The 26,515-nt window shown below is 57.1% G+C and overlaps 2 protein-coding genes across 3 annotated transcripts; one reads left to right on the top strand and one right to left on the bottom strand.

The window, feature by feature from the left end:
* The first annotated feature begins 2,609 nt into the window (after positions 1–2,609).
* On the top strand, positions 2,610–11,155 carry ZNF629 (zinc finger protein 629). The gene is made up of 3 exons (XM_070413592.1): positions 2,610–2,751; positions 5,094–5,194; positions 5,349–11,155. Exons 2-3 carry the CDS (start codon positions 5,122–5,124, stop codon positions 7,874–7,876), a joined length of 2,601 nt encoding a protein of 866 aa, XP_070269693.1. The 5' UTR covers positions 2,610–2,751; positions 5,094–5,121; the 3' UTR covers positions 7,877–11,155.
* A 3,591-nt stretch (positions 11,156–14,746) lies between these two features.
* Positions 14,747–26,337, bottom strand: RNF40 (ring finger protein 40). Of its 2 annotated transcripts, XM_070413589.1 has the most exons (20): positions 26,283–26,337; positions 25,976–26,175; positions 25,482–25,649; positions 25,207–25,348; positions 24,194–24,400; positions 23,558–23,679; positions 23,288–23,434; positions 23,107–23,181; positions 22,260–22,379; positions 21,993–22,172; positions 21,669–21,804; positions 20,437–20,558; positions 19,921–20,348; positions 19,720–19,837; positions 19,448–19,597; positions 19,041–19,253; positions 18,836–18,961; positions 17,581–17,721; positions 17,382–17,483; positions 14,747–15,310 (listed from the first exon to the last, which is right to left on the bottom strand). In XM_070413589.1, exons 2-20 carry the CDS (start codon positions 26,102–26,104, stop codon positions 15,134–15,136), a joined length of 3,003 nt encoding a protein of 1,000 aa, XP_070269690.1. In that variant the 5' UTR covers positions 26,105–26,175; positions 26,283–26,337; the 3' UTR covers positions 14,747–15,133. The 2 variants fall into 2 exon arrangements, with proteins under 2 accessions (XP_070269690.1, XP_070269692.1); XM_070413591.1 differs by lacking the exons at positions 14,747–15,310; positions 17,382–17,483 and having other exon boundaries at positions 17,634–17,721; positions 19,070–19,253.
* Positions 26,338–26,515: the final 178 nt, after the last annotated feature.

The following is a 26,515-nucleotide window of genomic DNA, read 5'->3' as shown; positions in this document are numbered from 1 at the left end:
CCCAGGCATGTGCCCTTGACCGGAATTGAACCCGGGACCCTTCAGTCCGCAGGCTCTATCCACTGAGCCACACCGGCCAGGGCTGTATGTGCTGCACTATCATGACTAGCAAGGCAGCAGGTTTGTTCACACCAGCATCACTGCACACACATAAGCAATGCGTGCACCATGACGTTTCCGCGGCTGCAGTGTCACTAGGCAACAGGAATTTTCAGTCCGTTATAACCTCACGGGACCCCGTCACATGCGGCCCATCATGGAATGAAACGTCGCTCTGTGGTGCATGACTGTACGTGTAAACCTTGGAGCAGCGCCTGGCACACAGTGTAACTGTCAGAAGACATCAACCTCCTTGTTGCTCTGCACCTGGGACAGAAACCACGGGGTGCGGAACCCATCCCTGTAGTTAAAGGTGTTGGAGCACCAACAGGGCAAGGTCATCGATGGACCGAGACCACCTCCCAGCCCCATGCGTGGGGCCACGAGTACGGAGACTGGTGCCGGCAAAGCCAGTCCCTCCTAAGGGAGCCCTGCGCACAGGTGCTCCGTGTGAGACTGGGTCAGGTGCTCACCTGCTGCCACGTGAAAAGCTGTTTGGCTCAGTGGATAGAGCATCGACCTGCGGACCAAAGGGTCCCGGGTTCGATTCCAGTCAAGGGCACGTACCTTGGTTGCAGGCTCCTCCCCTGCCTGGTCAGGGCTCGTGCAGGAGACAACCAATGGATGTGTTTCTCTCACATCGATGTTTCTCTTGGTCTTTCCCTCTCTCTTCCACTCTCCCTAAAAATCAACGGAAAAATATCCTTAGGTGAGGATTTAAAAAAAAAAAGTGGGTCATGTTGCCACATCTTTGCATTTTTCCAAAGAAGTAGGGCATGTGGGTGTGTATGAAATGTACTGATTTTAAAATGTGGCGATTAACTCAGTTTAAAACAAAACAAAACTGCGAAGGCCAAATTAAACTCCTCTGTGAGCCTGGAAGGCCCAGCTCTCCTATAGACCCTCTGTCCCGGGGCCGGGCCGGGCCGGGCTTTCACAGCCCGGACACCAGAGAGACAGCGAGGGCTGCACCTGCCCCAAGTCTCCCTGGTCCCCAGTTGCCCTGCTCCCACCTGCCTCGCGGAGTGAGGGGTGAGAGGGGGTGCCTGGGCCAGCAGTGGGGGCTCTGAGCAAGATTGCCCGTCGGTCCTGCCGGGAACTGACCTGGAGACAGATGATGGGTGATGCATGGAGACAGTGCCTGGCTCCGGTCCCAGCACGAGCGCCGCCTGACTGCGGGGCAGGCACTGTCCTAGGTGCTGGGAGGCAGCAGCCAGGACCAGAGGCCCGTCCCTGCCCTGGCGGGGCCGACACGAATGTGGGTGCGCGGTCCGGCCAGGCAGAGGCAGGTGGACACACAGACCTTCAGCCAGGCGTGCTGCGCGCTGTGGGAAACGGAGGCGGGTCAGGGGCCCGGAGGGCAAAGGCCCTGAGGTGAGAGTGAGGAAGCAGAGGTGATGGGAGCCGGGGGTAAGATGGAGACAAGCCCGGTGAGGAGGGAGGCAGGCGGCACGGACGGACGGACGGACGGACGGACAGAGCGGAGGCTGGCCCAGCGGGGCCTCTCCTGCTGGTGGCCACTCTCTGAACCCAGACGCAGGCCCAGGGGAGCTACTTCTCACGTACAGTCCGTCCCCCCTTCCTCACACACACACCTGCACAGACAGCCCTTTCCGCTCCCCTGCGATCCTTCGTGTCTGTAACACACTCCAAGCTTCCTGAGGGCAGAAAGCCTGACTCCTGTTCCAGTCGGCGTCTCCCCACCTGGCTCCCACGTGCCCAGGAATTACAGGCTCCGGATACGAACGTGTCCACTGGACGCAGCGGCTCGGCCCTCAGCACCTACCCCGCTCCTCACGCCGGTGTCCTCCCGGGAACGGGGTGACGTGCTGTCCTGCCCCCGGGGCTGTGAGGGCATGGGGTGAAGGATATAAAAACGGGGAGCCCCCATCGCCCGGGCCTGGGAGGCCACCGCGTCCCGGGTTTGTGAAGGTTCTTTTGTTCTGAGCTGGGTGTCCCCTGAGCTGCGGGGAAAGGGCCTTGGCCTCGGTGGTCAGGGGCCCCCGACTTTCCTGCCTGCGGGCGGCACGTGGCCGGAGCGGGGCCAGGGCTCAGGCTGCTGGTCCCCGAACTCCTGCAGCCACGACTTTCTATTCCACTTAAACCGTTTCTAGCCCAGAGGGTCCTCTCCCGGCTCCTCCCCGCCAGCCCCTGCGCCCCCCACCGCCCAGGAACCGGGCCCATCTCCGGGTCCGGGTCCCAACAAAGGCCGCCGCCCCGGGGGACCCGCAGCCACCAATCGGCTCGCTCGGCGGCTGGCAGAGCCCGGCGACATGGAGAGCGGCCAGGAATGCGGGGACCCCCACCGGCCCCGGGCCCCCCGGGCCGCCTGCTCCCGCCGGGGACGGACACCGGGGCCTCGTCCCCGCCACCGCCCCGCGCCCAGGCCGCGCCGTGTCCCGGGCCGCGGGAGGCGAAGGGTTAAATCCCATAGAGCTGGCGCTCTGACTCCAGGCTAGAGGGACCCGGGAAGCTGGGGTCACTTCCTGCTCCGTCCCAGTCACCCTGAACTGGTCCGGTCCTCAGCCGGGATCACCCCCCGAGGAGGACCCCGGCGCCCTCGGCAGCCGGCCCGCCGCCCCCCGGGCCGGGCATCCAAGGGGTTAAGTCCCGGGGCCGGACCCCGCCCCGCCTTCCCCACACCCCAGAGCCGTGAGTGGGGGACCCTGGGCTCCCGAGGGGCGGCCCGCGGCCCGGGAAGGCGCCGGGAACAATGGGCAGCAGGCGGCGGCCGGCCGGGCCCCGGTCGCAGGGGGAGGGCCGGGCGGGGGGGCCGGGGCGAGGATTCCGGGAGGAGCGGGGGTCCGGGTGGGGGAGGGGGCGGGCATCTGGAGGGGAGCCGCCGGCGGGGCGGGGGGGCTGCGAGCCAGCGGGGAGCCCGGGCCGGGAGGCGGGGTGCCCCTGCCCGGAGCCGGGAGCCGGGAGCCGGAGGAGGATGGCGGGGACCAGCCGGAGCACAAGTCCAGGGCCGGGCTGCGGCCGTGGGGGGCCGGAGACCGCGATGGCTCCGTGCCCACCGCCGCCGCCACTGAAGGGTCACCCTGGGCCGCTCTCCTCGCCTCTGCAAGGCGCCTCCCCCACCCCCCTCCCTCCGCAGTGGGACCGGCTCGAGGTCCGAGGTCAGGGCCTGGGCCTAGGTCTGCTCCAAGCAATAGCTCCCTGGGTCTCCCCACTTCCATACTCATGGCGGCCTGGTGTTAACCCCTTCCCTCCACTCTGCCCCGCCGAGTTGGAATGTGTGGGCACAGTCCAGGTGCACGGGGCTCACCTGCCCCCGCAGCACCCCCGGCCTCCTGCACAGGCAGCCCTGCTTCCACCTCCCGGGACATTAGCCGGGGGAGGGGAGAGGTTCATGGCCCAAGGAGCTAGAGATGAAGAAATTAATTCACTTCCTAAAATCTAACTCTGTCTCCCCTGCTGCTACGTAACAGGCTCCTCTAGCTCCTGCTGCACTGGGTTACCTCCCAGCGGCCTCCTCCCGAGCCCTCCTGAGTCCCAGGTGCCTGCCCGTACCACTGCCCCCAGCACGGTACCCATCCCAGAAGCTCCCCCTGGGACCCCCGAGGCCTCACACTGCGGGAAGTGAGCACAGCTCGGGTCCTGCGCCCTCACGCACAGCACCTGCTCGGGGTGAGCTGGCAGGTCTGCCCAGGAGGCCACTCTCACTGCTTCTTTGCGGGGTCCCCTTGCAGACTGACCTTTAAAGGCATCGGGCAAACAGGTCCAGGAGCAAGGGCCTCTCCTCCGTTTCCGGTCACTGAACAGAACGTATTGTGCACCTGCTCAGGGTCAGGCATCGTCGGGGCACAGCACACAGGAGTGACCATACAGAGCGAACCGTACAGAAGGGGCCCCGGAACGGGACCGACAGGGGGCCCTCCCTGGGGAGCACTGTTTGAGTTTATAGGCGCACACTGTCAGGCTCGCTGGCCCCAACCCCTCCTGTCACAGCCAGGACCTCGGGCCCAGGAATGTCTCCAATCTGAGCTCTCATCACCGGCCCTGCCAGCAGCCCACGTTTGTGAGTCTCACGTGACTCCAAGGTCATCTTCCTGTCAGGCTGGGAGAGCCAGACACAGAGCCTTGCATTGCTGGTCTCTGCCTCTTCCCAGCCTGTGGCCTCGGAGAATCTCCCCGAGGGTTGATGTCCTAATCTGTGAAATGGACGATCTGATTCCTGAGTCTCCTCAGGGGCTTGTGGGGAAGATCAGGCGAGATAACGAGGACACCACACAGACCTGTGGCAGCCGCCGGTGGTCCTCACACACGGCTCCCTTCTCGCTTTCCCTTTCCATGTCCCTCTCAAGGTCACTCCTGCACAGGCCACTGGTGGCTCCAAAACGCCCCCTCCCTTAACCTGGCCCTACCTTCTTTCTGTGCGTGGATAACGGGACGTGGATAACGGGACGTGGATAACGGGGACGTGGATAACGGGGACGTGGATAACGGGACGTGCCCCAGTTCCCCCTTCCTGTCGCCTCAGGAAAGTCAGAGTGGTCTCTTTTTTTTTAACTCCTTACGTGTTCCAGGCGTCTCAGTTCTCTGTGAGGCTCTTAAGGAAAGTTTATTGGTCCCAATTAGCAGCCCCATTAAGGAGGGAAATTAGAGCCTTAATGAGCTTCTTCTGATTAGCAAAATAACAGGTTTCCCAGCCCCTGGGCATCATAGGGGTGGGGTGAGGGCCACCTCCCCTGTGGGTGTCAGATACGTCTCCAGCCCCCAGTTCAAAGGGTTCAAAGGGTTATGACTGATGAGCTTTTAATTACACTCTTACATTCATCTCCTTGCTTAGTGGTGATCTTGAGATCTGGATCAGGGATCGGGCCTGTGGGGGTGGTGTAAGCACAGTGAAAACTAATGCCCAGAAAAACGGCTTGGTAGGAAACTGAAGTTTACATAAGGAGGCGTGAGAGCTGGGGGGATGGGCAAGTCTGGAGTAAAAACAAAAAAAAAACGCGGGAGATAGCTCCCATCGTGTGCTCCTCTCTCCCCAGGGTCCCTGGAACGGCCCTGAGCTCCGGGATGGAGCCCGAAGCAGTGCTGTGGGGCCCGGATCTGCGGGGTCCTGAAGGGAGCCCCAGCGATGCTCACAGAGGTGAGGGGCGCAAGAAGGGACGGCAGTCCTGACAAGACAGCGGCCCCAGTTCAGGGAGGGGCCCAGACTCTGGGGGAAGCCCAGGGGCGGGGAGAGAGACGGACCCCGCGTTCTGAAAGGAGATGGGGGCTGGAGACTCCCTTTCTCTCTGTAGGTGCCGAGAGTGGGAACGAAGAGGAGAGCCCTCAGCAGGAAAGTTCTGGGGAGGAGATCATCTTGGGCGATCCAGCTCAGAGTCCAGAATTCAAGGACCCACCAGAGATGCCCCCGGAGAGGCCCTCCCAGGAGCCCTCAGCCCCCCAGGACCCCCCCTCTCCCCTGGGTCACCCCCAACCCCTGGACCACCAGACTCCTCTTGACGCCCCAGCCCCGGAGGTAGTCCCTACCCCGTCTGACTGGACCAAGGCCTGTGAGGCCAGTTGGCAGTGGGGGACCCTGACCACCTGGAACAGCCCCCCGGTGGTCCCTGCCAATGAGTCCAGCCTGCGGGAGCTGGTGCAAGGCCGCCCCTCCGGGGCCGAGAAGCCCTATATCTGCAATGAGTGCGGCAAGAGCTTCAGCCAGTGGTCCAAGCTGCTGCGGCACCAGCGCATCCACACGGGCGAGCGCCCCAACACCTGCTCCGAGTGCGGCAAGAGCTTCACCCAGAGCTCGCACCTGGTGCAGCACCAGCGCACGCACACCGGCGAGAAGCCCTACAAGTGCCCGGACTGCGGCAAGTGCTTCAGCTGGAGCTCCAACCTGGTGCAGCACCAGCGCACGCACACGGGCGAGAAGCCCTACAAGTGCACCGAGTGCGAGAAGGCCTTCACCCAGAGCACCAACCTCATCAAGCACCAGCGCTCGCACACGGGCGAGAAGCCGTACAAGTGCGGCGAGTGCCGGCGCGCCTTCTACCGCAGCTCCGACCTCATCCAGCACCAGGCCACGCACACCGGCGAGAAGCCCTACAAGTGCCCCGAGTGCGGCAAGCGCTTCGGCCAGAACCACAACCTCCTCAAGCACCAGAAGATCCACGCGGGCGAGAAGCCGTACCGCTGCACGGAGTGCGGCAAGAGCTTCATCCAGAGCTCGGAGCTGACCCAGCACCAGCGCACGCACACCGGCGAGAAGCCCTACGAGTGCCTCGAGTGCGGCAAGAGCTTCGGCCACAGCTCCACCCTCATCAAGCACCAGCGGACCCACCTGCGCGAGGACCCCTTCAAGTGCCCGGTCTGCGGCAAGACCTTCACGCTGAGCGCCACGCTGCTGCGGCACCAGCGCACGCACACGGGCGAGCGGCCCTACAAGTGCCCCGAGTGCGGCAAGAGCTTCAGCGTCAGCTCCAACCTCATCAACCACCAGCGCATCCACCGCGGGGAGCGGCCCTACATCTGCGCCGACTGCGGCAAGAGCTTCATCATGAGCTCCACGCTCATCCGCCACCAGCGCATCCACACGGGCGAGAAGCCCTACAAGTGCTCCGACTGCGGCAAGAGCTTCATCCGCAGCTCCCACCTCATCCAGCACCGTCGCACCCACACGGGCGAGAAGCCCTACAAGTGCCCCGAGTGCGGCAAGAGCTTCAGCCAGAGCTCGAACCTCATCACGCACGTGCGCACCCACATGGATGAGAACCTGTTCGTGTGCTCCGACTGCGGGAAGGCCTTCCTGGAGGCCCATGAGCTGGAGCAGCACCGGGTGATCCACGAAAGAGGGAAGACGCCGGCCCGGAGAGCGCAGGGCGACACGCTGCTCGGGGACCCCGCCCTGCTCACCCCGCCCCCTGGAGCCAAACCACACAAGTGTCTTGTCTGCGGAAAGGGGTTCAACGACGAGGGCATTTTCATGCAGCACCAGAGGGTCCACATCGGAGAAAACCCCTACAGAAATTCCGACGGCCTCGCCGCACACCCAGCCCCCAAGCCTCCTCAGCTCCGACCTCCCAGGCTCCCTTTTGGGGGCAATTCCTACCCAGGTGCTTCCGAGGGCAGAGCTGACGCCCTAGGACCGCCCCTTAAAGTGCCCGAGGGGCAGGAGGGCTTCAGCCAAAGGCTGGGCCTGCTCTCCTCCAAGTCCTACATCTGCTCCCACTGTGGGGAAGGCTTTCTGGATCGGGCTGTGCTCCTCCAACACCAGCTCACCCACGGCAACGAGAAGCCCCTTCTCTTTCCTGATTATAGGATTGGCTTAGCAGAAGGGGCAGGGCCCAGTCCCTTCCTAAGTGGAAAGCCCTTTAAATGCCCTGAGTGCAAAAAAAGCTTTGGGCTCAGCTCTGAGCTGCTGCTGCACCAGAAAGTCCATGCAGGTGGGAAAACGCAGAAGAGTCCAGAGCTGGGCAAGAGCTCCTCCGTCCTCCTGGAGCACCTCAGGAGCCCCCTGGGGGCCAGACCCTACAGCTGCTCAGATTGTGGGGCCTCCTTCCTGGATCGCCTGGCCCTCATCCGGCACCAGGAGACACACACCCAAGAAAAGTCCCCCAGACCGGAAGACCCCCTTCCAGAGCCAGACATCCCACCCCCAAGCCAGGAAGGTGAAAGGGAGGCCCCCGCACCCGCAGGGAGCAGCAGCCCTGGGGAAGCGGAAACCCCCAAAACTCTCTTGGAAGAAAAGCCCTATCTGTGCCCCGAGTGTGGAGATGGCTTCACAGAGGTCGCAGCCCTCCTCCTCCATAGGAGCTGCCACCCAGGGGTTGCCCCGTGAAATGGGTCTGGAGGCCGGGGCCTCTCTCTCCTGAGAGGAACACTAGATCTCCCCAAATATTGTACGAGAAAAGAAAGGAAACCCTATCAGATTGTAGACGTGTGGAGGATAAAGGACCCCGGGTAAAAATAGTGCTTTTATATCAGTGGTAAGAAACCCTATAAATTGTTGGTGGGAACCACTTATAATGCAGTAGAGAAAAACCGTTGGGTTAGAAACCCTATAAATATGTAGGAAAAAAGCCCTTTAAGTCTGTAGCAGAAGATCCCTATAAACTATAGTGGATAAAAGCCCTATTAATTGTAGGATGAGGTCCCGTATGTCTCTAGACAACCCTAGAAAACTGTACTGAAATCCTTGTAAAACCGTAGGGTCGGGGAAACGCAGGGACTATAGCAATGGCATTGTTTTGGGAGCAGGGACCCTCAGAAGGTGTGAAAGAGCCTCCCGTGAACTTGTTCAGCAGTGTTCTCTCCTCCTGGCGTGTGGGAGGGGGCTCCTTCCCAGAAGCCTTGGACAGTTACCCTGAGTGAAATGTGGGAATTGGAAAAGGAAGAAAACAAAGACAGGACAAAAACAAGTGATGAAGAGCCCTCAGATCCATAGAGGAGAAATGACCCAGGAACTAGGACGAGAAAGTCCAGCTCATTGCACTGGGGGTTCCTCAGGGTACAAGGCCAATCCTAGACAGATTGTGTGCGAAGAGGTACAGGCCCATGGAATTCCTTAGCAGAAAGAAGCCAAAAATGGGGAAGGAAAAAAATGCAATGTTGAGCCTTTTAAAGGCTGAAGTTTGGGGTGCATATAACTTTAAGTGTAAGAATACTGGGGAACCACCACAAAAATTTAGGGGGAAGAGTCAGGGGATTCTGTTAGAGTGCTTTGAGGGAAGGAAACCAAGTGGAGAAACTGTTCAGATGGAACCAGCTAACTCCCGGCTGTCTTCCCCGTTCCTGGGAGCTTGTTAAGCTGCAAGTGCAAGCAGACCCCAGCCAGGCCGCCAGGGTCCTCCCCAGCCAGGCAGGACACCCCTTTCCTGGGGACTTCTGTTCTGAGAGGCCTCCAGGAATGGAGGGTCCCTCCTGCTTACATCTCAGGTCTCACTGACAGGAGGTTCCTCCTGAACTCTAACTGCCACCCTTGTCACTGCAGTGGCAGCCCGTTTCCTTGAATTCTGTCCTCAGTGAAGAGGGAGAACTGCTGCTAGTTGACCTCCAAAGAATAAAGCCCTTCCCCTTGGGAGACTCAAGGCCTGTGTGCGCATAAATCCTCTCGAGCGAGCGTGCTCTTCTGCAAGTCAGCGGGAGCTCTGGTAGGTTCTCTGGCAATGAGAGACAGCAAGTTAAGAGAATAGAGATTTGATTGGTCAGCGATCTGCTCTTAAACCTCACTCTCTCCTCTGAGCTGATAGCAAGGCTGCTGGCAGGATAAGCCAGCCTGTACAGTGATGCGTGTCCAAACACCCCACAGAAAGGTATATGGAGGCCTGACCACCTTCCTCGCCCCATACCTGGAGCCCTCTAAAGTGACAACCCAGCCGGATTGTGGTCTTGGGAAGGGATTCCACCTACTTGACTCCTCTCCTCTCAGTCAGAAACCTTCAGAGGGAAACGGAAAGATGAGAGCCACACCCCTGCCAGACCCGTCTCCTGTTCTCACACACAGTGACCCGCTTTCAGTAACCCAGCCGGACCTGCGAACATGACTGGATGGATGCGGCAGGGGAGAGACTGTTGCCCTCTGAAATGGTTGGAGAAAACTCTTGAAACATCTGTAACAAGAACCCATCCCCTAACCTTGGAGACACCATCCAGTGCTGGGTCCAAAGGAAGTGCCCCCTGACCCCAGTAATGCACTGTGGTCCTGGAGTAAGAGCCAACGTGCCAGGAGAGGTGGCCCCTTCAGGAGTCGCATCCCTGAGAGGGTGACCTGGAATCCTACAAAGCTGCGGAAGAGACGTCTCATTTCATTACCTGAAGTTCAAAAGGTGAAAGTCCACCTCTCATCTCCCCTGCCCCCCAAAGGATAACCCTCAAATCCAAAGGATCAAAATCTAGAACACTAGGAGGAAAAGGCCGGGCCTGCTGGGAGGAGAAGGCAGGCATGGCATGAAGGTGGGGAAACCCTTCCTGCCATCTGCATTGAAGTCCCACCCGACCCAAGTGCAAGGTCGGAAAGCACTACTGAGGGGAGGAGCCTGTCTGCGGAAGCTCTGCCAACAGAAGCCTCCACAAAGGGCGTGTCCCCGTGAGACAGGACAGGACACAGTCCTCCACATCCAAGCAGATTCTTTTCCCTCTAAGATGGTAGCAGAAAGAAACTCCAGTGGGAGACAAACCCCCTTTAAAGGTAGAAGCAGAACCCCCAAAACCGTCTGAGAAATCTGTCTCCAGGAGAGTCCTGGGGAGCAGCCTTTGGAGTTCGGGGGCCAGTCCAGGGGGAGGTGGTCAGTGTGGTCAAAGGCCGGCTGCGGGCCTATCGAGGACCTGGCTGTAGCATATGTAGTGGGATGCTCGCATGTTGTAGGAACGGGTTAGGGCCAGGAGTTGAGGCTCCGGTACTTCAATGGATGATGTGGATTCGATGAGTTGGGGTCTGGGGTTTTGTAGCAGGAAAAGGGCAGAGTCAGAGACCTTTGGGGTATGACCTGTTCTCTGTTGCCCACTTCCCCAAACTCCTTAAGCCAGGTGCTCCTCTCCCAGAACAAGTTACATCTGGGGAGGAACTAAGCAGGGGATTGGTTGGGGGAGGTGGCAATGTCCAGAGTCCCTCTGACCAGCTCAGGCAGAGGCCCGGATCGCCCTGGAAGGCCTCTTGTCCAACTCCACGCAGGCCTGACTCTTCAGAAGTGCCTCACTGAGGAGCCCAGCAGCTAGGGTCACAGAGTCATTGGTGAACGCAGAGGGAAGAATAGAAACTGATCTGAGCTTAGGGTGAAACTCGAAACTGCTATGGATATGGAGGTCAGAAGGGAACTCGAAAGAACTGGGCATGAATCCCGAATGATGGGGAAACTTGAAACCATCACCGAGAGGGGGTTCCATGGCACCTGCCCCTGAGGTGAGCAGCCCCAAACTCCTTTGCCCTCATTAGGGAAGCCCCTCACCTTACTTGTGCCCCTGGAGTGAAGAGAGGCCCCACTTTTGAGTGTTGTGTGTCAGTAACAGTGTTGTGTCACTGGTGGTCATGTTGATTAGTAGAAGAGAATAAAGGGAATAAGATTTCCCAGGCGTTTTCTGTCTTCTCTTTGAACCCTAGAGCAAGCTGAAAGAGCTGTCTCTCCCCGAGAGCCAGGGTCCGTATGTAACCCCAAAAGCTCAGCCCAGCTCCAGGCTGCCCTTGCAGTCTTTTCTCAAGGCCCTAGAATCCCCACCCTCAAGTGCTGGCGCAGGTCTATTGAGTTTTAAAATCCATACCCTTGGGAGAGAGGGGGGGAAACGTTCTGAGGTGGTGGCAGAGTTGGCAGCTCTTGCTGATTGATGTCTGGCTTTGGCACCAGCACGTCCTGCTGACTCCTGGGTGACTGCCTGGTGACTGGCGCTGGCTGGCTCAGGTCCAGCTGTGCAGCTCCACGGAGGCCTCTCTGGCCACGATACCTGCTCCCTCCCCAGACTGCCACGTGGGAAAGCTCCAAAGACCGAGTTCCAGAAGCTGGCGGCCACCTTCCCTGGTTCACCTGGGTCCTGGACCTGGCCCAGCCCTTTATCTGGACCATAGCGTCCTGGACTCTAAGGAGCGGTGGTGGTGGAGACCTGGCTTGTCACCTTACTCTCAGGCTGTAGTCCACAGCCCTCACCGTGTGGAGAGGCTGAGGCTCAGAGAAGGGCAGCCACTTGCTTCAGAGCCACAGCAAGGAAGGGAGGGAAATGCAAATAGCCAGGAGCACCTAACCAAGCCTCTCCCCCACCGTTGGGCCTGCCTGGGCTCCACGCTGGGCCAGGCAGGATTGCTCTGATGAATCCTCAATGCTGGGCTTACCTCTGCACTATCTCCTAGGCCTAGGCCTGGTCATGGTGAGCCTGAGGCCAGCACCTGCTTTAACCCATCGCCTGCCTCTGCCCCGGTCTGCCAGGAGTCTCCTGGGCCAGCCAGGAAGCTGTCTCCCACCTTCCTTGTGCCTCTCTGACCCAGGCTCCCAGGAAAGGCTCCCTGCCTCTCCTTCCCCTCCCCCTTCCCCATGTGGAAAGCAAGGGGTGAGGCAGGGGAAAAGAAGGAGGGACTTGCCTTTCATGGAGAGGTAATGAAGGCTATCTCACATTCCCCGTGTCCCCAGTCCTGGGGACAATTGAGGGACATCAGAACTGGTCTCGGCATAGGAGTAAAGAGAGGAGCCTCCAGGGAGAGAACTGGCACTAGGGGAGTGATTTGTTCAGACTTAGAAGGGGCTGTGGACCCAGGCACGGTGCCTGCCACAGCACTGCATCAGGAAACTGGCTGAGGAAGTGACCTAAGGAATGAGGATTGTGGCAACAGGAAATGGTATAGGTGGGGGGGGGGGGGGGGGAGGGATAAAGCGTGCATAACAGTTGGGTGTGGGTTTAGAACAGAGCGGGGTGGGGATTGAAGGAAAGTAGAGAGCAGAGGCCAGAGTGTGGAGCATCTTGTTTGTGGAGCCTTGGGACAGGGCACCATTGGGGGATTTTTAAGGAGAGACATGATCTCACCCCCGACTCCCCCCGCCCCCCACGTTTGGACTCAGGAAAGAGAACTGGGCTGGAGGAGTTGGGCTGTAGCTGTGGCCACAGATAAACATACCAGGAGGAGTGGCAGAGTAGAAAGAGAATTTAGGAAGAGGACCAGCAGAAAATAGTAAATTTGAGGAAAACTAGGGGAGTGTAGCACCACAGGGCCGGAGGGAAGTTCTGGAGAGGTCAGTGCTAAATGCTCCACTGGACCCTGTGTCCAATCACAGACAGTAGCCCTAGTTCTGGCTGAAACAGGCACCTTCATCAGAAGGCCAACATCTGCTCACCCTCAAGATGCCAGGCAAGGTCAGTTCTGGCCTGGCATCCAAGGAATCCAGGGTATCACAGCCACGGAGGCCATTGGGGTTGTAAGAGGCCAAAACTCCTGGCTGGAGGGGCCTGGCCAGCCCCTATAGGTCCTCCCAGCACTGGGCAGGCTACTGCAAAACAACGTTTATGGAGTTTACTCTGTACTCCTGTGGCATCAGAGCTTGCTCCTGTCACCGAAATTCTGGCATCTTTCTCTCATCCCCTTGGGCTTGAGCGTGAGAATGTGGTCTGATGCCCACTTTATCAGGTAGGAGGACTCACCAGCAGTTTTAAGCTCCTCTGGATATGGAAGATACGTGGGGAGGCGATATGCAGTAACCTGCATGGAAGGAGCCCACAGGGAAGTGGCTCCTGGGAAGGGGGTGACTTAGAAGACTGGCTGACCCCGACCCACTCCCGGGCACCAGAGCCTCTCGGCGCCAAGCAGCCTCACTGTGATGCAACGTGCTGCGTTTCCCTCACCCTCGCCACTGCTGCCCTCCAGCCACGCACATTTTTTCGGAGGCTCGATGCCATCTCCGGCCACGGCCCGTGCCTCGGTGAGCGTGCCCGCCACCTCCAGCACAGCGCAGGAAGCCACTGTAGCCCGCGTGTCCGTCTCCAGTCCAACCTGGCCCAGCCGCTGCAGCCCCGCCGAAAGCCTGGGCGCCAGGTGGGCCCCACAGACAGACCAGGTTGCAAGCCCCTGTGAAGGCGCGACTGCAGGACCGCACGAAAGTGGGACTGTGGCCAAGCTCGCGGCCGCTAGCCTGGCCATGGCCCCGACGCCAGCGCCGGAACCAACCCCGGTCAGCACCGGCCTCCGTGCGAGCCCCAGTACAGCCTCAGTGATGGCTCTCTCCGACCCGTCAACACGCTGAACCCAGAAGTGCCCCTCGACGCTCGAAACGGTCCGGAGGGGACACGCGACCGCCGGCGCAAATTGCAATGAAGAAAGGCACACCGAGGCGTCCCAATCTGTTTGCCTGAGGGGGAGGGCCTCCCGCAGGACGCACTTCTCCCCGCCCCCAGGACCTGGTCGCTAGGTGCCAATTGGGAACTCCATTTCCCAGGATGCAGCTGGGCGCTCCCCTGCAGCCAATGACTGCCAGGGGTGTGGCCAGCCCCGCGCAGAAGGGTCAGCTCTTCCCAATGGGAGGGGCCCGCTGCCTCCAAAGGGGCGGGATCCTTCCTCCCTGCAGGCACGCTCCTCCCTCGAGCCCAGCCAGCAACCTCTGGCAGCCGTTAGGTCTGAGCGTGACGCGTTTGGGTGGAGAGGAGCAGGGTCTCTCATCTGTACAGAAGCTCCAGGTTCACACGCCAGGCGGGGCAGCCACAAGACGGGTAGCAGCTAAAATCGTTTAGGGCATGGAACCTGGCTACTCGGACCACAGGCTGGAGGTTGGATGTTTATTCATGACATACAGCCTATATTACAAGACATCTCTAGAGCAGGGGCTGTGAGTCCGAGTGGCCCCTTGCACCTGTCAGCAGCTCCACCTTCCAGGCCAGGCCTGCTGCCCTCACAGCCCAGTTTGCTTGGGCAGGCAGCACAGCAAACATCGTGGTACAGGCTCAGTTACAGGGCTAGATGAAGCTCTTCTACCTGGAATGATCAGAAGTTCTGCCTCCACTGCAGTTAAGGCCACCAGGATGAAAGCAGAGTCAGGGCTGGGGACGGGTTGGGAAGCGTGAGGTGGGGTAAGAGGGCTTGGGAGAAGATATCCAGAGGGGCCCGATTAGAATAGAAACGTGATCTTGGTTCAGCACTCCCAAAATAAGGGCAAGGTGACTGCAGCAACCACAGAGCTTCCCGAGGAAGAGGACTGTTACTCCCCCACCCCTACCCTTACCCCCACCCCCACCCCCACCCCCACGCACAAGAGCCGGACCAAAGAGCCCAGGGAACTCCACAGGAGAAGCCCTGCCTGGGCCTGGAAGGCAGGGAAGCAGGGGGCTGGAACCCAGCCCACCCTGGTCCTCACTTGCGGGTGTGTAAGCAGGTAGTGAGTGAGTCTCCTCTTCCATGGGGGTCACAGCCTTGGGATTTCCCCCTTAGGGCTGAGATGGACCTGGGTTCTCACAGCAGATCTTTCCTGCATGGTGGGTGCCTCAGCTCTGACTGGAGAAAAGGTGGAACCGAGCTTGGCTGACCCCACTCCCACTAGCATGCACTGGAGACCCCAAACCGACTGGATGGGCAGGGGCTGGAGGCACAGCCCCCAGGGTCCACGGGTGTTCCAAAGTCCCCTGAGTTACGGGTTCAGCTGATGTAGACTCGGTGGAAGTCATGGGCACCGAAGGCTGCGTTGCACTTGGGACACTTCCTCTGGCGGGCCTCATAGCGGCCCCGCACGCACTCGAAGCAGAAAACGTGGAAGCACTTGGTAAGCACTGCGTCCTTCTTGCGCGTGTTACAGCAGGGGCAGGTCAACCGCGCCTGGGGCAGGTAAAGGTAGCCGATCAGCTCAGGAACAGTCCTGACGGTGCCCAGAACCCCAGCCGACAGCAGGAGGTGGTTCTGGCTGTGCTATCACATATACAGCCAACTGCATCCAACTCTCCATAGCCCTGGGAGGTGTGCGTGAGCACTCTACACGAGGGAACCGAGACTCAGAAGAAGCTGGTCTCAAAGCTACACAGTCGCCGTCTGGATTCTAACCTGGTCACACGTTCCCTCTCAAGGCCAAGAGCCCACAGGCTCAGCCTGGGCTTCTCTGCCCTTGGGCTTCATCTCTTTCCTCTCTGTTCTTCTCTGGAAAAACCCCAATCCTGGCTTAAGCCAAATGTCTACTTCACCTGCACCTCTAGTCACGGGGGCATGGCAGAGCCACTAGAAATATGCAGTCTCCTCCCTCAACTGGGTCCAGAGATCCTGCTGTGGGTCCCTGGAAGTTTCACAAATCTCTGCTCCTATCCTGATACCTGCCACCAGGTCTCTCCTCCGACTCCAGACAGGAATTCCCTCAACTCAGCATTCACAAACATTCCTCCTCTGCTCGGCTTGAAATCCCCGCCCAGCCACCACCACCACCTCTAGCCCTCAGAACCCTACACCAGCATTTGACAGGCTCCAAAGTCTGTCTCCTCTTGAGAAATCCTTCCCTTCCCCACCATAGCTGCCTGCAGCTGCCTCTCACCCTTTAAGGCCAAACTGTTTCAAAGGTTTGCGACCCACCTTCCACCCTCTCTTCACTCCAGTTAGCGAGTGTGCAGGTCATCTGTCAGCTGACCTCACCTCCACCTCCACCCGCCCCAGAACCATTCCCACCAAAACTGCCACACCCAAGGGCATCTCTCATCACTCCCTTCATTTGCCCTCTTGGCCGCTCTGGTTCAGCTCACCCCCTCCTCCTTGAAGTGCTTCCCCCATCAACTCCCTCTATGATCATCACTCTCCTTCACCCCAGTCCACAGGCTTCTCTCTCCAGCCCATCTTTAAAGCTTTGAGGTCCCTTCTTATGCCACAGACCCTCACTTCTATTTCTGCCTCAGCTGATAACCCCCAAACCTCTGTTCCCCAGACCTGCCCTTTTGCTTTGAGTGCCTTCCCAGATGTCCCGCAGGCACCTTGTGCTCAACATCTCTGAACACTGTCCACCAACCCCTACTCCTATTCGGTCTTCCTAATCCCACTAAATGCCACTCTTCATTCATCCAGTTTCTCACATCAGGTACCCAGGAGTTCAGTATTTTTGTCTCCCTCCAGTCACTGAATCCAAGCAATTCTGCCTCTTAAGTATCTCCTTAGCCCCTCTACTTGTTTCTTAGTATCAGGTTTTGCCTCAACGATTACAATAGCTTAACAAACCCCCGCCTCTAGTCTTTACCTACTTTAACCCAAATCTGACAGCAAATCAGACCACAACGCTCTGGTTTAAAACCCTTGCGTGTCTCCATGTGGCCAACCTGGTTTACCGCACGTTTGATCCTGTGTCAAACGTTTCAAGTTGACACTGCCCAGTGTTCTCGGGCTGGCTGGTCACTACAAAACCCACATTCTGTCCTCCAAGTACAAGGTCCGGCTGTCCTCCAGCACCCCTCTCTCAATTAGGGGGTCTCACCTCTGCCTTCCCCTTTGCCAGAATCCTCTTGTCCCCATTCCTCACAGCCAACTCGGACTCATCCTTCATGTTTCTTTAGGATGACATTCCTTCCAGGAAGCCTGCTGACCCCCAGGGCGGTTTAAGAGCCTCCCTTCCCCCGGGGTTCCCACACTGCTGATCACTCAGAGGGGAGAATTACTTGGCTGCCTCCTCCAACACACTGTCAATTTCAAGAGCTCTGTGACTAGGTCTAGTTCCAGGCCCTCCCACCCCTGGCCAGGCACTGCCTGACCTGCAGTATGTGTACAATTCTTGGTCAGTTGTCTGTTCTCCATAACCGGTTCTGCCCACTTTTTGCTATCCTACCTTATTTCTGGGGTCCCCAGACTACCCACTAGTGCTCCAACCAGCCCCTCATTTAAGATTCCTAGGTTGATGGGGCACAACTGAGCCCCACAGCCCCACCTTGTACTCCTTGATCTCCTCCTGGAGGATTTCATCCGCATCTGCATAAACCTCCACCTTCCTCTGCTTCTCCAGCTTGCGCCGCAGTCGTGAGATGTCCTCCTGAAGCAGGACAGGGGCTAGGCTGAGTACAAGGGTCGCATCCTGACCCCTGCCACCCCAGGCCACACCAGTGACCTTGTCCCCACCATGCGCACACCTGAGCCCTCTTGAGGTTGAAGCTCTCTTTCTCTCGAGCGGCCCGGCTCTCTGCCAAGCAAGGCTGAATCTCTCGCAGCCGCGTCTGCACATGCTCCAGCTGTACCTTCAGGTCCTCAGCCAGCTGGGCTGCTTCCACAGCCTGAGGTAGGGAGACAAGGAGGGCACCATTCTCCTGAGCCTACGGAGTTAGGCACCATGGTCCACAGATGCTTGTGTCAAACATTCCAGTGATTCTTGCTCCTGGGATTAAGTCCAATTTTCTTCACTGGAGCTGGTCCCTCCTGACCTCTGGACTCATACCTCCTCCTATTCTTCCTCATTCCGGACACTTTCCTCAGCTGCATAACACTCTCTCCTGACTCCAAGTTTTCATAGGGCTGTCCCTCTGCTACAACTCCAATACATACGTCTCTCCTGCAACTCCCTCAACTTAAATGTCACTTCATATTTTTTTATACAGCCACCTTAGTTATCCCTCACAAAACTTGCTATGATCTGTGATAACATTCTATCTCTGGGATCACTGGCTGGCTATCTGTCCCTAAAGACTGGGATTTCCCTCTTCTAATAGGACCCCCTTGTTCCCATGGTCTCCCCAGCACTCAGCACGGGGTCGGGTATATACAGCAAGGGCATGTACACTGCCTAAATTAGGGGTGGGGAACGTTTTTCACCAAGGCCATTTGGAAATTTGTAACATCATTCGCTTAATATCGTCCACTTACTATAAATTTTGTTGCTATGAAAAAAGCTCCTAGATTTATTGAATTTTGAGTCCCGCCTGCAATTGACTTGGCAGGGCCGGACCAAATAATTTCGCAGGCCTTATACTGATTCTCCCCACCTCCGGCCTAAATGAATGAATGAAACAGGAGGAGAAAAAAGCCCAGTGGAGAAACTGAAAATCTATCTTAAGCCTTTACCACAAACTAGATATTTCTTAGTTTTAATACAACTATGTGACAGGAACCACCATCCCCATTTTACAGGTCAGGATGTGGGTCCTAGAGCCAAGGAGACCCACCGAACCCAAGTTCTACTCTTTCTTGAGCAAGCCAGCTGACCTCCTGCGCCTTAGTTTCCTCACGGATAACAAGAAAAACCATCACAGGATCATTATGAGACTGAAATCTGACCAAGTGTGGGAAGTCCTCAGCACAGGGTCTGGAACATAGTAAGAGTTTGAGACGTGAGCCTGACTTCTTCAGCTGTGAGCCAGCATCTTATGTTGCCTCCCCCGGGCCTGGCCTCACCTTCCTCTTATTGAGCTCCAGGGCCTGGCTGCGCAGCGTCAGCTCCTTCTCCACACCTCCCAGGCTGCCCTGCAAGGCCCGCTCTTTTTCCTCCAGCTTCTGCACGGTCAGCAGCTGGGCATCCACCTGAGGACAGGGGTAGAGATTCAGTGCTGGGAAGCCCCTGCCTCTCCAGCTCCACCCTACAAGCCCAGGGTGACCATACCTGTGACTTGAGGCCAAGAACCTGCTCACCCAGCTCATCCTTCTCCTCCCGCAGCAGCTTGTGAATCTGGTTGGCCTTGATCCGCTCCGACATCAGCTTGAAGTTGGCATCGTCCTTTTCCCGCAGCTGCTGTAGCAGCCGCCCATTTTGCTCCTGCATGTCCTCAAAAGCCTGCCCTGTCACATCCATCTCCGACAGCAGGGCCTCCTCCTCCTGTGTGGGCAAGGACCGATGGAGTGTGGTAGATGGACAGGAGGACCATGGGGAAACCCCAGGAACACACGACTGAGCAAAGAACCGAGTGGAACCAGGCCATCTGCTAGAAGCACCCAAGACTGGGGGGTTGGAGGGAGTGGGTAAAGGGAATCCTAACATTTAGAAGCAAGAGAACCACAAGAGGCTCACACCTGCTTGGTGGCACCCAACTTGCGCTGCAGGTGTTCTATCTGCTCCTCTGCCTGCCGAATGCGCCTCAGGGCATCTTCATCTGCAATCTTCTTGCTCTCCCTTCGATCCCTCTCCTCCAATTCCCGAATACGACTCCGGAGCTCATCGACCTACAGCCGCCAGAAGGAGCGAGTGCTCTTGTCATGGCTTCCTGCTGATCTAGGGCTCTGCTTTGGTCAGAACCCTATCGGGTAGCCTCTCTATATGCCCCACAAGCCCTTCCTGACCTCACCTCGGCCTTGGCCTTGCGTTCAGCTGCCATGAGCTGCACCTTATCCCGCTGCTCCTTGGGTGCTGATTTGTACATATCCAGTAGCAGCTTCATTTCCTTCTGGCTTTCCTGGGCCTTCCTGGGGGAGGCACAGGAGGACTTGGTAAGTAGGGCTGGAGGCCACTTGGCAGGGGTGGGAAGAAGACAGGAATAGGGCCTCACTTGAGCTCTGCTCGGAGACCTTTAAGGAGTTCTGACTCCTTCCTCTTGGCCTCCTCCACCTTGGCCTTCTCCCGATCAGCTCTTGAAAGTGCTGAGGCTATAGACTGGGGTCCCAGGCCAGGCCCTTCCCGCTCCCGAAGCTCCCGTTTGGGCCTGGCCTCAGGTTCTCGGCCCCGGGAAGAGGGGCCCTGGGACCCGGGGGTTAAGGCCTGGGCATCTTCCTCAGAGGGGACCAGTTCCTCCTTCTTTGCTGAGGAGGTAGTCATGGCGGCAACAGGCACTGACGCTATCTCCTTTCTGGTCTCATGGGCTCCAACAGGGCCTGGCCCGCCCTCTTCCTTCCCTACGGCTGGGGCACTGAGGCCAGAGTCCTCTGAGTGGCCCAGGTTGGGGACAGAGTGCGTAGAGCCACTGGCCTGGGCCCGGAGCTGCAAAGAACAGGAGAGAACAGGGCTGCAGTGAGATGGTACTCACTGGGGTCTAGCCAAGGCTTCTCCCAGGCAGCACTCTCCTCACCTTGCCAATCTCAGCCTGCACTTCCCGCAGCTTCCGCTTGTATCGCTGGGCATCCCCCTTTAGCTGGTGGTTGTGGTTTTGAAGACTGCTGATCAGATGGCGCATCTCACGGTTGATGGGCCCTAGGGGAGGGTCAGGGACTGACGTGAGACTGGCCCCTGGATTAGGGCCCAACTCTTTAGTGGGGGAAGAGGAGGAGCCAGAGCCATCACTCCCATTACAAAGAGGAAAACTGAAGCCTTATACAGTGTGACCTCATCAAAGTAATGCAGACTTTACAATATGACCTCATCAAAGTAATGCAGACTTTACTTTGAAGAAAATTCACCCAAAAGTAACTTCCCACTGTCTTTGTGTTATTTCTGCTCATGTACATTTTTAAATACTTCCAAATTTCCTTCAAAAGAACAGATAACATGCCGAAACCGGTTTGGCTCGGGGGATAGAGCGTCGGCCTGCGGACTGAAAGGTCCCAGGTTCGATTCCGGTCAAGGGCATGTACCTGGGTTGCGGGCACATCCCCAGTGGGAGTGTGCAGGAGGCAGCTGGTCGATGTTTCTCTCTCATCGATGTTTCTAACTCTCTATCTCTCTCCCTTCCTCTCTGTAAAAAATCAATAAAATATATTAAAAAAAAAAAAAAAAAGAACAGATAACAGTAAATTCACAAAAGTGAGTTAATCTACTTCTGGATTTTTAAACAAACGTCACCTTCTCAGTAATACATTTCTCAGGCCTCCCCATCCAAAACTGCAACACCCTTTCTCCTAATACTTCCTGTCTTCAATCCATGCTTTATTTTTCTTGGCATATTTGTCATTATCTAAAATACATATTCCATATTTTCTTCTCTACTCCTGCCTTCCCCCATTATAACAGTGCTCCAGTGTTTTGTTCACTGGTATAATCCCAAAGCCTAGAACAGAGCCTGGCCACAGGTGGTATTAAATAACTCTTTCCAAAATAAATGAGTTATCTGAGAGAGACACCCGAAGGCCAGAGAGCCACAGGTGGGGCTGGCAGCTCATGTTCTAAGCCCGCTCCATCAACCACCTCAGCTGGTTAAGTCTTACTGTGCCTTTGAGCCAGGTGGTGTGGTACCTGTTTTCCACAGGGAGATGAGGCTCTGTGACAGGAAGGGTTAAACCTCTTGCATCTGGATGAGCAGCAGCCCCTCATTAGGGCCCAGGAATCCCAGATAAGGCCCACCTCCACCCCGTCCTCACCACATACCCGCCTGCTCGTTGGCCGCCAGGTTCTGTTCAAACTCGATGCGCAGCATCTCGTACTCCTTGCGTACCTGGGCCAGTGTGTCCTCCAGCTGGATAACCTCTGTGCGCAGCTTCTTCTGCAGCCCCAACTCATCGCTCTGTGGGTTGAGGCATTAAGGACCCACACAGTCCCTCTGCTCCCTGGCAAGCCCCCTGCCTTAGGCCTCAGGGCTTAAGAATTTATTCCCAAGGGACCCCTGGCAGGCATACAGGGACTCAGACCAGGAAAGCCTTAACCCTCAGGGTCTGGCACTTACCACAGCCCCCACCCGATCTAGGGCCATACCTCCATGTGTTCAATGTGTCTCAGGTGGGAGTTCTTGGTGGCCAGCAGCAGCCCCCGGGCCTCATCCAGCTGGGTCTTCACTTGCAGAGACTCATTGTAAAGCAGTGAGAACTGGGCCTGCAGCATTCGATATTCCCCCGTCTCCCGAACCACCTCTTCAGGAAGACTACGTAGGGCCACCTAAAGGTAGGGATGCCCAAAAGTGATTAGTGAAAGGATTCAGCCCCCACCTTGCAGTCTTAGGCCCTTCCGGCCCCAATTGCCCACCTTGAGGCGCTCATTGGTCCGCACAGCCCCCTGAAGTTCGGCCTGTAGCTTCTCCAGCTCTGTCATGCGGTTATTGGCCAATTCCTGGTTTTCCTCTAACTCCGCATTCAGCATCTCAAACTGTGGGATGGGAAAGGCTGTGGCAGTCAGGGCCAGGCCAGGCGGCACACTTCCTTCACATAAGCCCCACTCACACTCTCCTATGTGTAGCAATGATGTACTCTGAAGCCCTTGGGACAAGCCAGACCTAAGCACTTTCCTAAGAGCTCCCAGGCAAGTGGAAGTAAACTCAATACTGCATGTGAATGCTGGGAACCAAGGCCTGTAACTGACAAGGCGTGAGAGAAGGCTTCCTGGAAGCCCTGAAGAGTAAGCTGAAGGAACGGGAATAGGGCATGGTGATCCCCCACAGCACCAAGAAAATGTGCAACGGCCAAGAGGTGAGAGCATAGGTAGGACTGTCTCAGCAAGGCTCTTCTTCAGCCACCCAACTAAGAATTCCAATCACCCCCAACACTTCCATTTATCTACTGTCTACACTTTCTCCTTGTGGTGCTTATAACCACCTGATGTACTATTTTCCTTACTTCTTGTCAGTTCTCCCGACTAGAACTTAAGCTCCATGAAAGCTTTGGTTTTTGTCTATCTTGTTCTCCAATATGCTTGCTCCCAGCACAGTGCCTAGCACTTAGTGTTTAGCAATGACCTACTGAACATATTTGTGCATGAATACAACAAAGAGCAGCATGAGTGACAGGGAAGGACCTCAGACACCATAATTCTGTGGGGAATGTCAAGGGTAGAGAAAAGATTATGGGAGGGACTGGGAAGAATGATACCTGCTCACCTTCTGCATGCTGAGTGTGATCTGGCCCCCCTGGAAGCCTGAGGAACTCCCAGACACATAGTAGCCAGAGTTGAGCTGTGGAGAGGAGAGAAAGAAAGACAGACAGACAGATGAGTGTGAGGAGAGAACCTAGGGCCCTAGGTTCCCAGCCCCTACATCTGACACAGCACCCTAGCCCCACCTGCTCCAAGGCCTCCGCCAGGTGCTTATTGAGCTTTTGCTCACGCTTGCGCAGCTTCTCAATGTCCCACTGCAGGTCCTCTACTGTCGTCTCCATTTCTAGCACTTTGGTCTCTGCTGAAGTCACTTTATCCTGGAGCTCAGAGTACTGAGAACAACGAAGAGGGCAGATGCTTAAATGAGGAGACTTGATTCCCTAAGATCCTTGGGTGTCCACCCAACCTAGACCCTGCCCTGGGTCTAATCCCACCCCCAAAAATGCAACGCCCACCTCCAATGAGATACGGTGGTGCTTCTCCTGTAGCTGGGTGGCCAAGTCCTGAAGTCGCCGGTTCTCACGGCCCAGCTCCCGGGTGCGTGCCCGAGCCGCCTCACCAGGGTGCTCACTATCCCCTGGGAAGTCAGGGCTCGGGTCAGAGTCAAGTCCAGGGCAATGGGGAAAAGTGCTAACTCATTCTGGGGTCTGCTCTGTGCCCAGTGTGATCCACCATGACAAAGCTAGGAGTTTTTACCCCTACCGCACAGAGGAGGAAACCAGCTCGGAGAGGAGAGCCATCTACCCAGAACGCCAAGGCTAGAGTGACAGAACTAAGGCTTGGGAAGCCCATCTGCCTACAAAGCCTGGGCACTTGCTGCTCTGTCTTGTGCAAAGTGCTCCAAAAAAGATATCCCGCCAAAAGGGATTAGCCCCACTAGAATCAACAACTCCTCTTCTCGATCTCTTTAGAATTCAACTCCAGAAATCAAAGTTGGAGCCCCCATCTACAACCTAACCCTTCCCCGAGAACATGACTGATTTATTCCTTGGGAAATTCTGGCTGCCTCTGGGCCAGAGGCATTGAGAAAGGGATAGACTAAAGATGCAAACTGGTATGGAGATCTCTGGGGCGGGGCACAAAGCACCAACCTCCGCTGTATACTCGCTGGCAGAGTTCCTCCACCTGGCGCTGCAGGCGGTCTGAGGCCTCCACGACACGGGACACGGCTGCCTTGGAGAACTCCATTTGGCCCTGTAGCTGCAGCTCCACCTCCTCATTGCTGCTGGCACCCAGTGCCACCACAAAAGCCAAGGCTGGCTCACTGAGTGGGGGCCGCAGCTGCATGGGCAGGGTCTCTAGGAGGGATGGAGACACTAATGAGGATAATAGCAGCAGTTACAACTCTGAACCAAGTTCCAGACTGAGCCATTCAACACTCTCTGGCTCACTGAATTAACACATCGACACCTATAGTGCATTGTTATCCCCATCTTGAAATCAAAACAACAGAGATTCAAGAGGTAATTCCCCCAAGGCCAAAATGCTCCCAATTATTTCTGCAGGGAAGCCTTCTCAAACTAAATTAAACCCACACCAGGCCCTGGCTGGGCCACTCGGTTGGTTAGAGCATCAGGTTGTGGGTTTGATCCCTGGTCAGAGCACATACAAGAATCAACCAACGAATGCATAAAAAAGTGGAACCACAAATCTATGATGTTCTCTCTCTCCCTAAAATCAATAAATAAAATAAAATAGAACCACACTCAAGTGCGCACACACTAATTCCCGTTCAGGGGCCCCTATACTTTTAACTTTTGATTTACAATCACTTCCTCTCTGATGGCAGAGGCAGTATTTCTTTTTGCTTATCTATGTCTCCTGCAAGTCTAGATCGGTGCCAGATACACAGTCAACACTCCATATTAACACTTTTAACTAAACAAATCTCAAAACATAAACTGCACTATGAACCAAGTCACTCAGATTCCAAAGCCTGTATTTCGACCCATTGTACTAGCTGCCCAAACATGAAATCAATTTTATGTGCCTGTGTGGGAGGGGAGGTAGGGACTCCAGGAGCCTAATATCCAAAGTCCCTTCCTCTCCAGGACCTTTCCCAGAATGTAATTAAGCTCCCCAGGTCCTCGGGCTCTGGCCCTACCCCTCAGTTCTGACGTCCCTGGCTCTGTGAGAAGGGTCTCATCACGGGTCGGCCCCTCCTGGGTTCCAGGCGCCTCTGTCCCTGAAGACAGCTCCCCCTGGTTCTCATGGTGTCGAAGAAGGGTTTCCACAGTTTCATCCAGCTGAAGGGAGAAAGCACCAAAAATGTTATGAATTCCTCAGGTGCTTCCCTGATAACACACACTGCTTCCCAGCAGGAGTCTGAGAATGGGCAAGTGGATCAAGGCCAGTCCTGGAAGGCAGAGGGGCATCCACCTGGGCCCAGTAGCGATTGACGATGAGGAGCGTGGCGTCGTCGGTGGCCTGCCGCTTTTCCAGCTTCTCGATGCGCTCCCGGAGCTCATCCTCACAAGCCTGTCGCTGCTCCAACCGCTCCGCTAGCTTCTTATTCTTGAACTGCAAAACCTTCAGGTCCATCTCCTCCTGCCACGGAAAGCAGGACCCAAGACATCAATCAGAGAGACGGACAGAGGACAGCAACGCAATGGGTGGAAGGAGGAGCCCCACGCTAACTAACAGGATTTACAGGGGCGCGGACACCCACAGGGCGCCTTGGTGGAGGCGGGGCCGCTTCTGTCTCCTCCGAACCCTTCTGCAGCCTGTTTTCCTATCTGGAAATGGAGAGCAGACGTCTTGCTCTCGGTTTCTCTCAACAGTGTTCTGTAAAGTGGACCCTGCTAAATGTGGGGAACTGGGAATAAGGCTCCGGGCGACTGGGGCGGAGAACAGAGTTGAGGGCGGGAACGAACCGTAGAAGAGATGCCCCCCAGACGAATGGGTTCTATAAGCGTGGTCGTGGTCTTCTCCTCGCGGCTCAACTTCTCTGGGGGCCCCGAGCCCCCGTCGCCGGCGGCGCGTTTGTTGCCGGGCCCAGACATGGCCGCGGCGGCAGGAGCGGTGCAGGGTCTCCCCAGGAACGTCAGGCGGGAGGCGGCGGCACCTCCGTCACCTGCAGAAGACGGAGAGCATAGATATGGACGCGACCGGAGCTCCGCTGCCCAACCCTGCCCCGCACATACCTGCTGCATCCCGCCCCCACCGCCCCGGGCCCCTCACCTGCAGCAGGATCAGCCGAGCGCCGCCATCTTGGATTCACCAGACGTCACCCGGCCTCCCCAGCACAGAGCGCAGGCGCCAGAGGCAATGCCGGATATGGTGGAACTGCATTTCCTGTTTCTATTGGTCGCGCTTTGTCCCTCCTCTCCGGTTTCTTCCCGAACTTCTCCTCTTTCTCGCAGTGATTGGCCAGTAGGCGGTTCCTATGGTAACTGACACCACGTCCCACGCCC

The sequence above is a fragment of the Myotis yumanensis genome, unplaced genomic scaffold (genome assembly GCF_028538775.1).
Source record: "Myotis yumanensis isolate MYYU_CA2020_CCGP unplaced genomic scaffold, mMyoYum1.0.hap1 SCAF_4, whole genome shotgun sequence".
In the NCBI taxonomy this organism is placed as follows: Eukaryota; Metazoa; Chordata; class Mammalia; order Chiroptera; family Vespertilionidae; genus Myotis; species Myotis yumanensis.
This window is presented reverse-complemented; position numbering and strand designations above follow the sequence as displayed.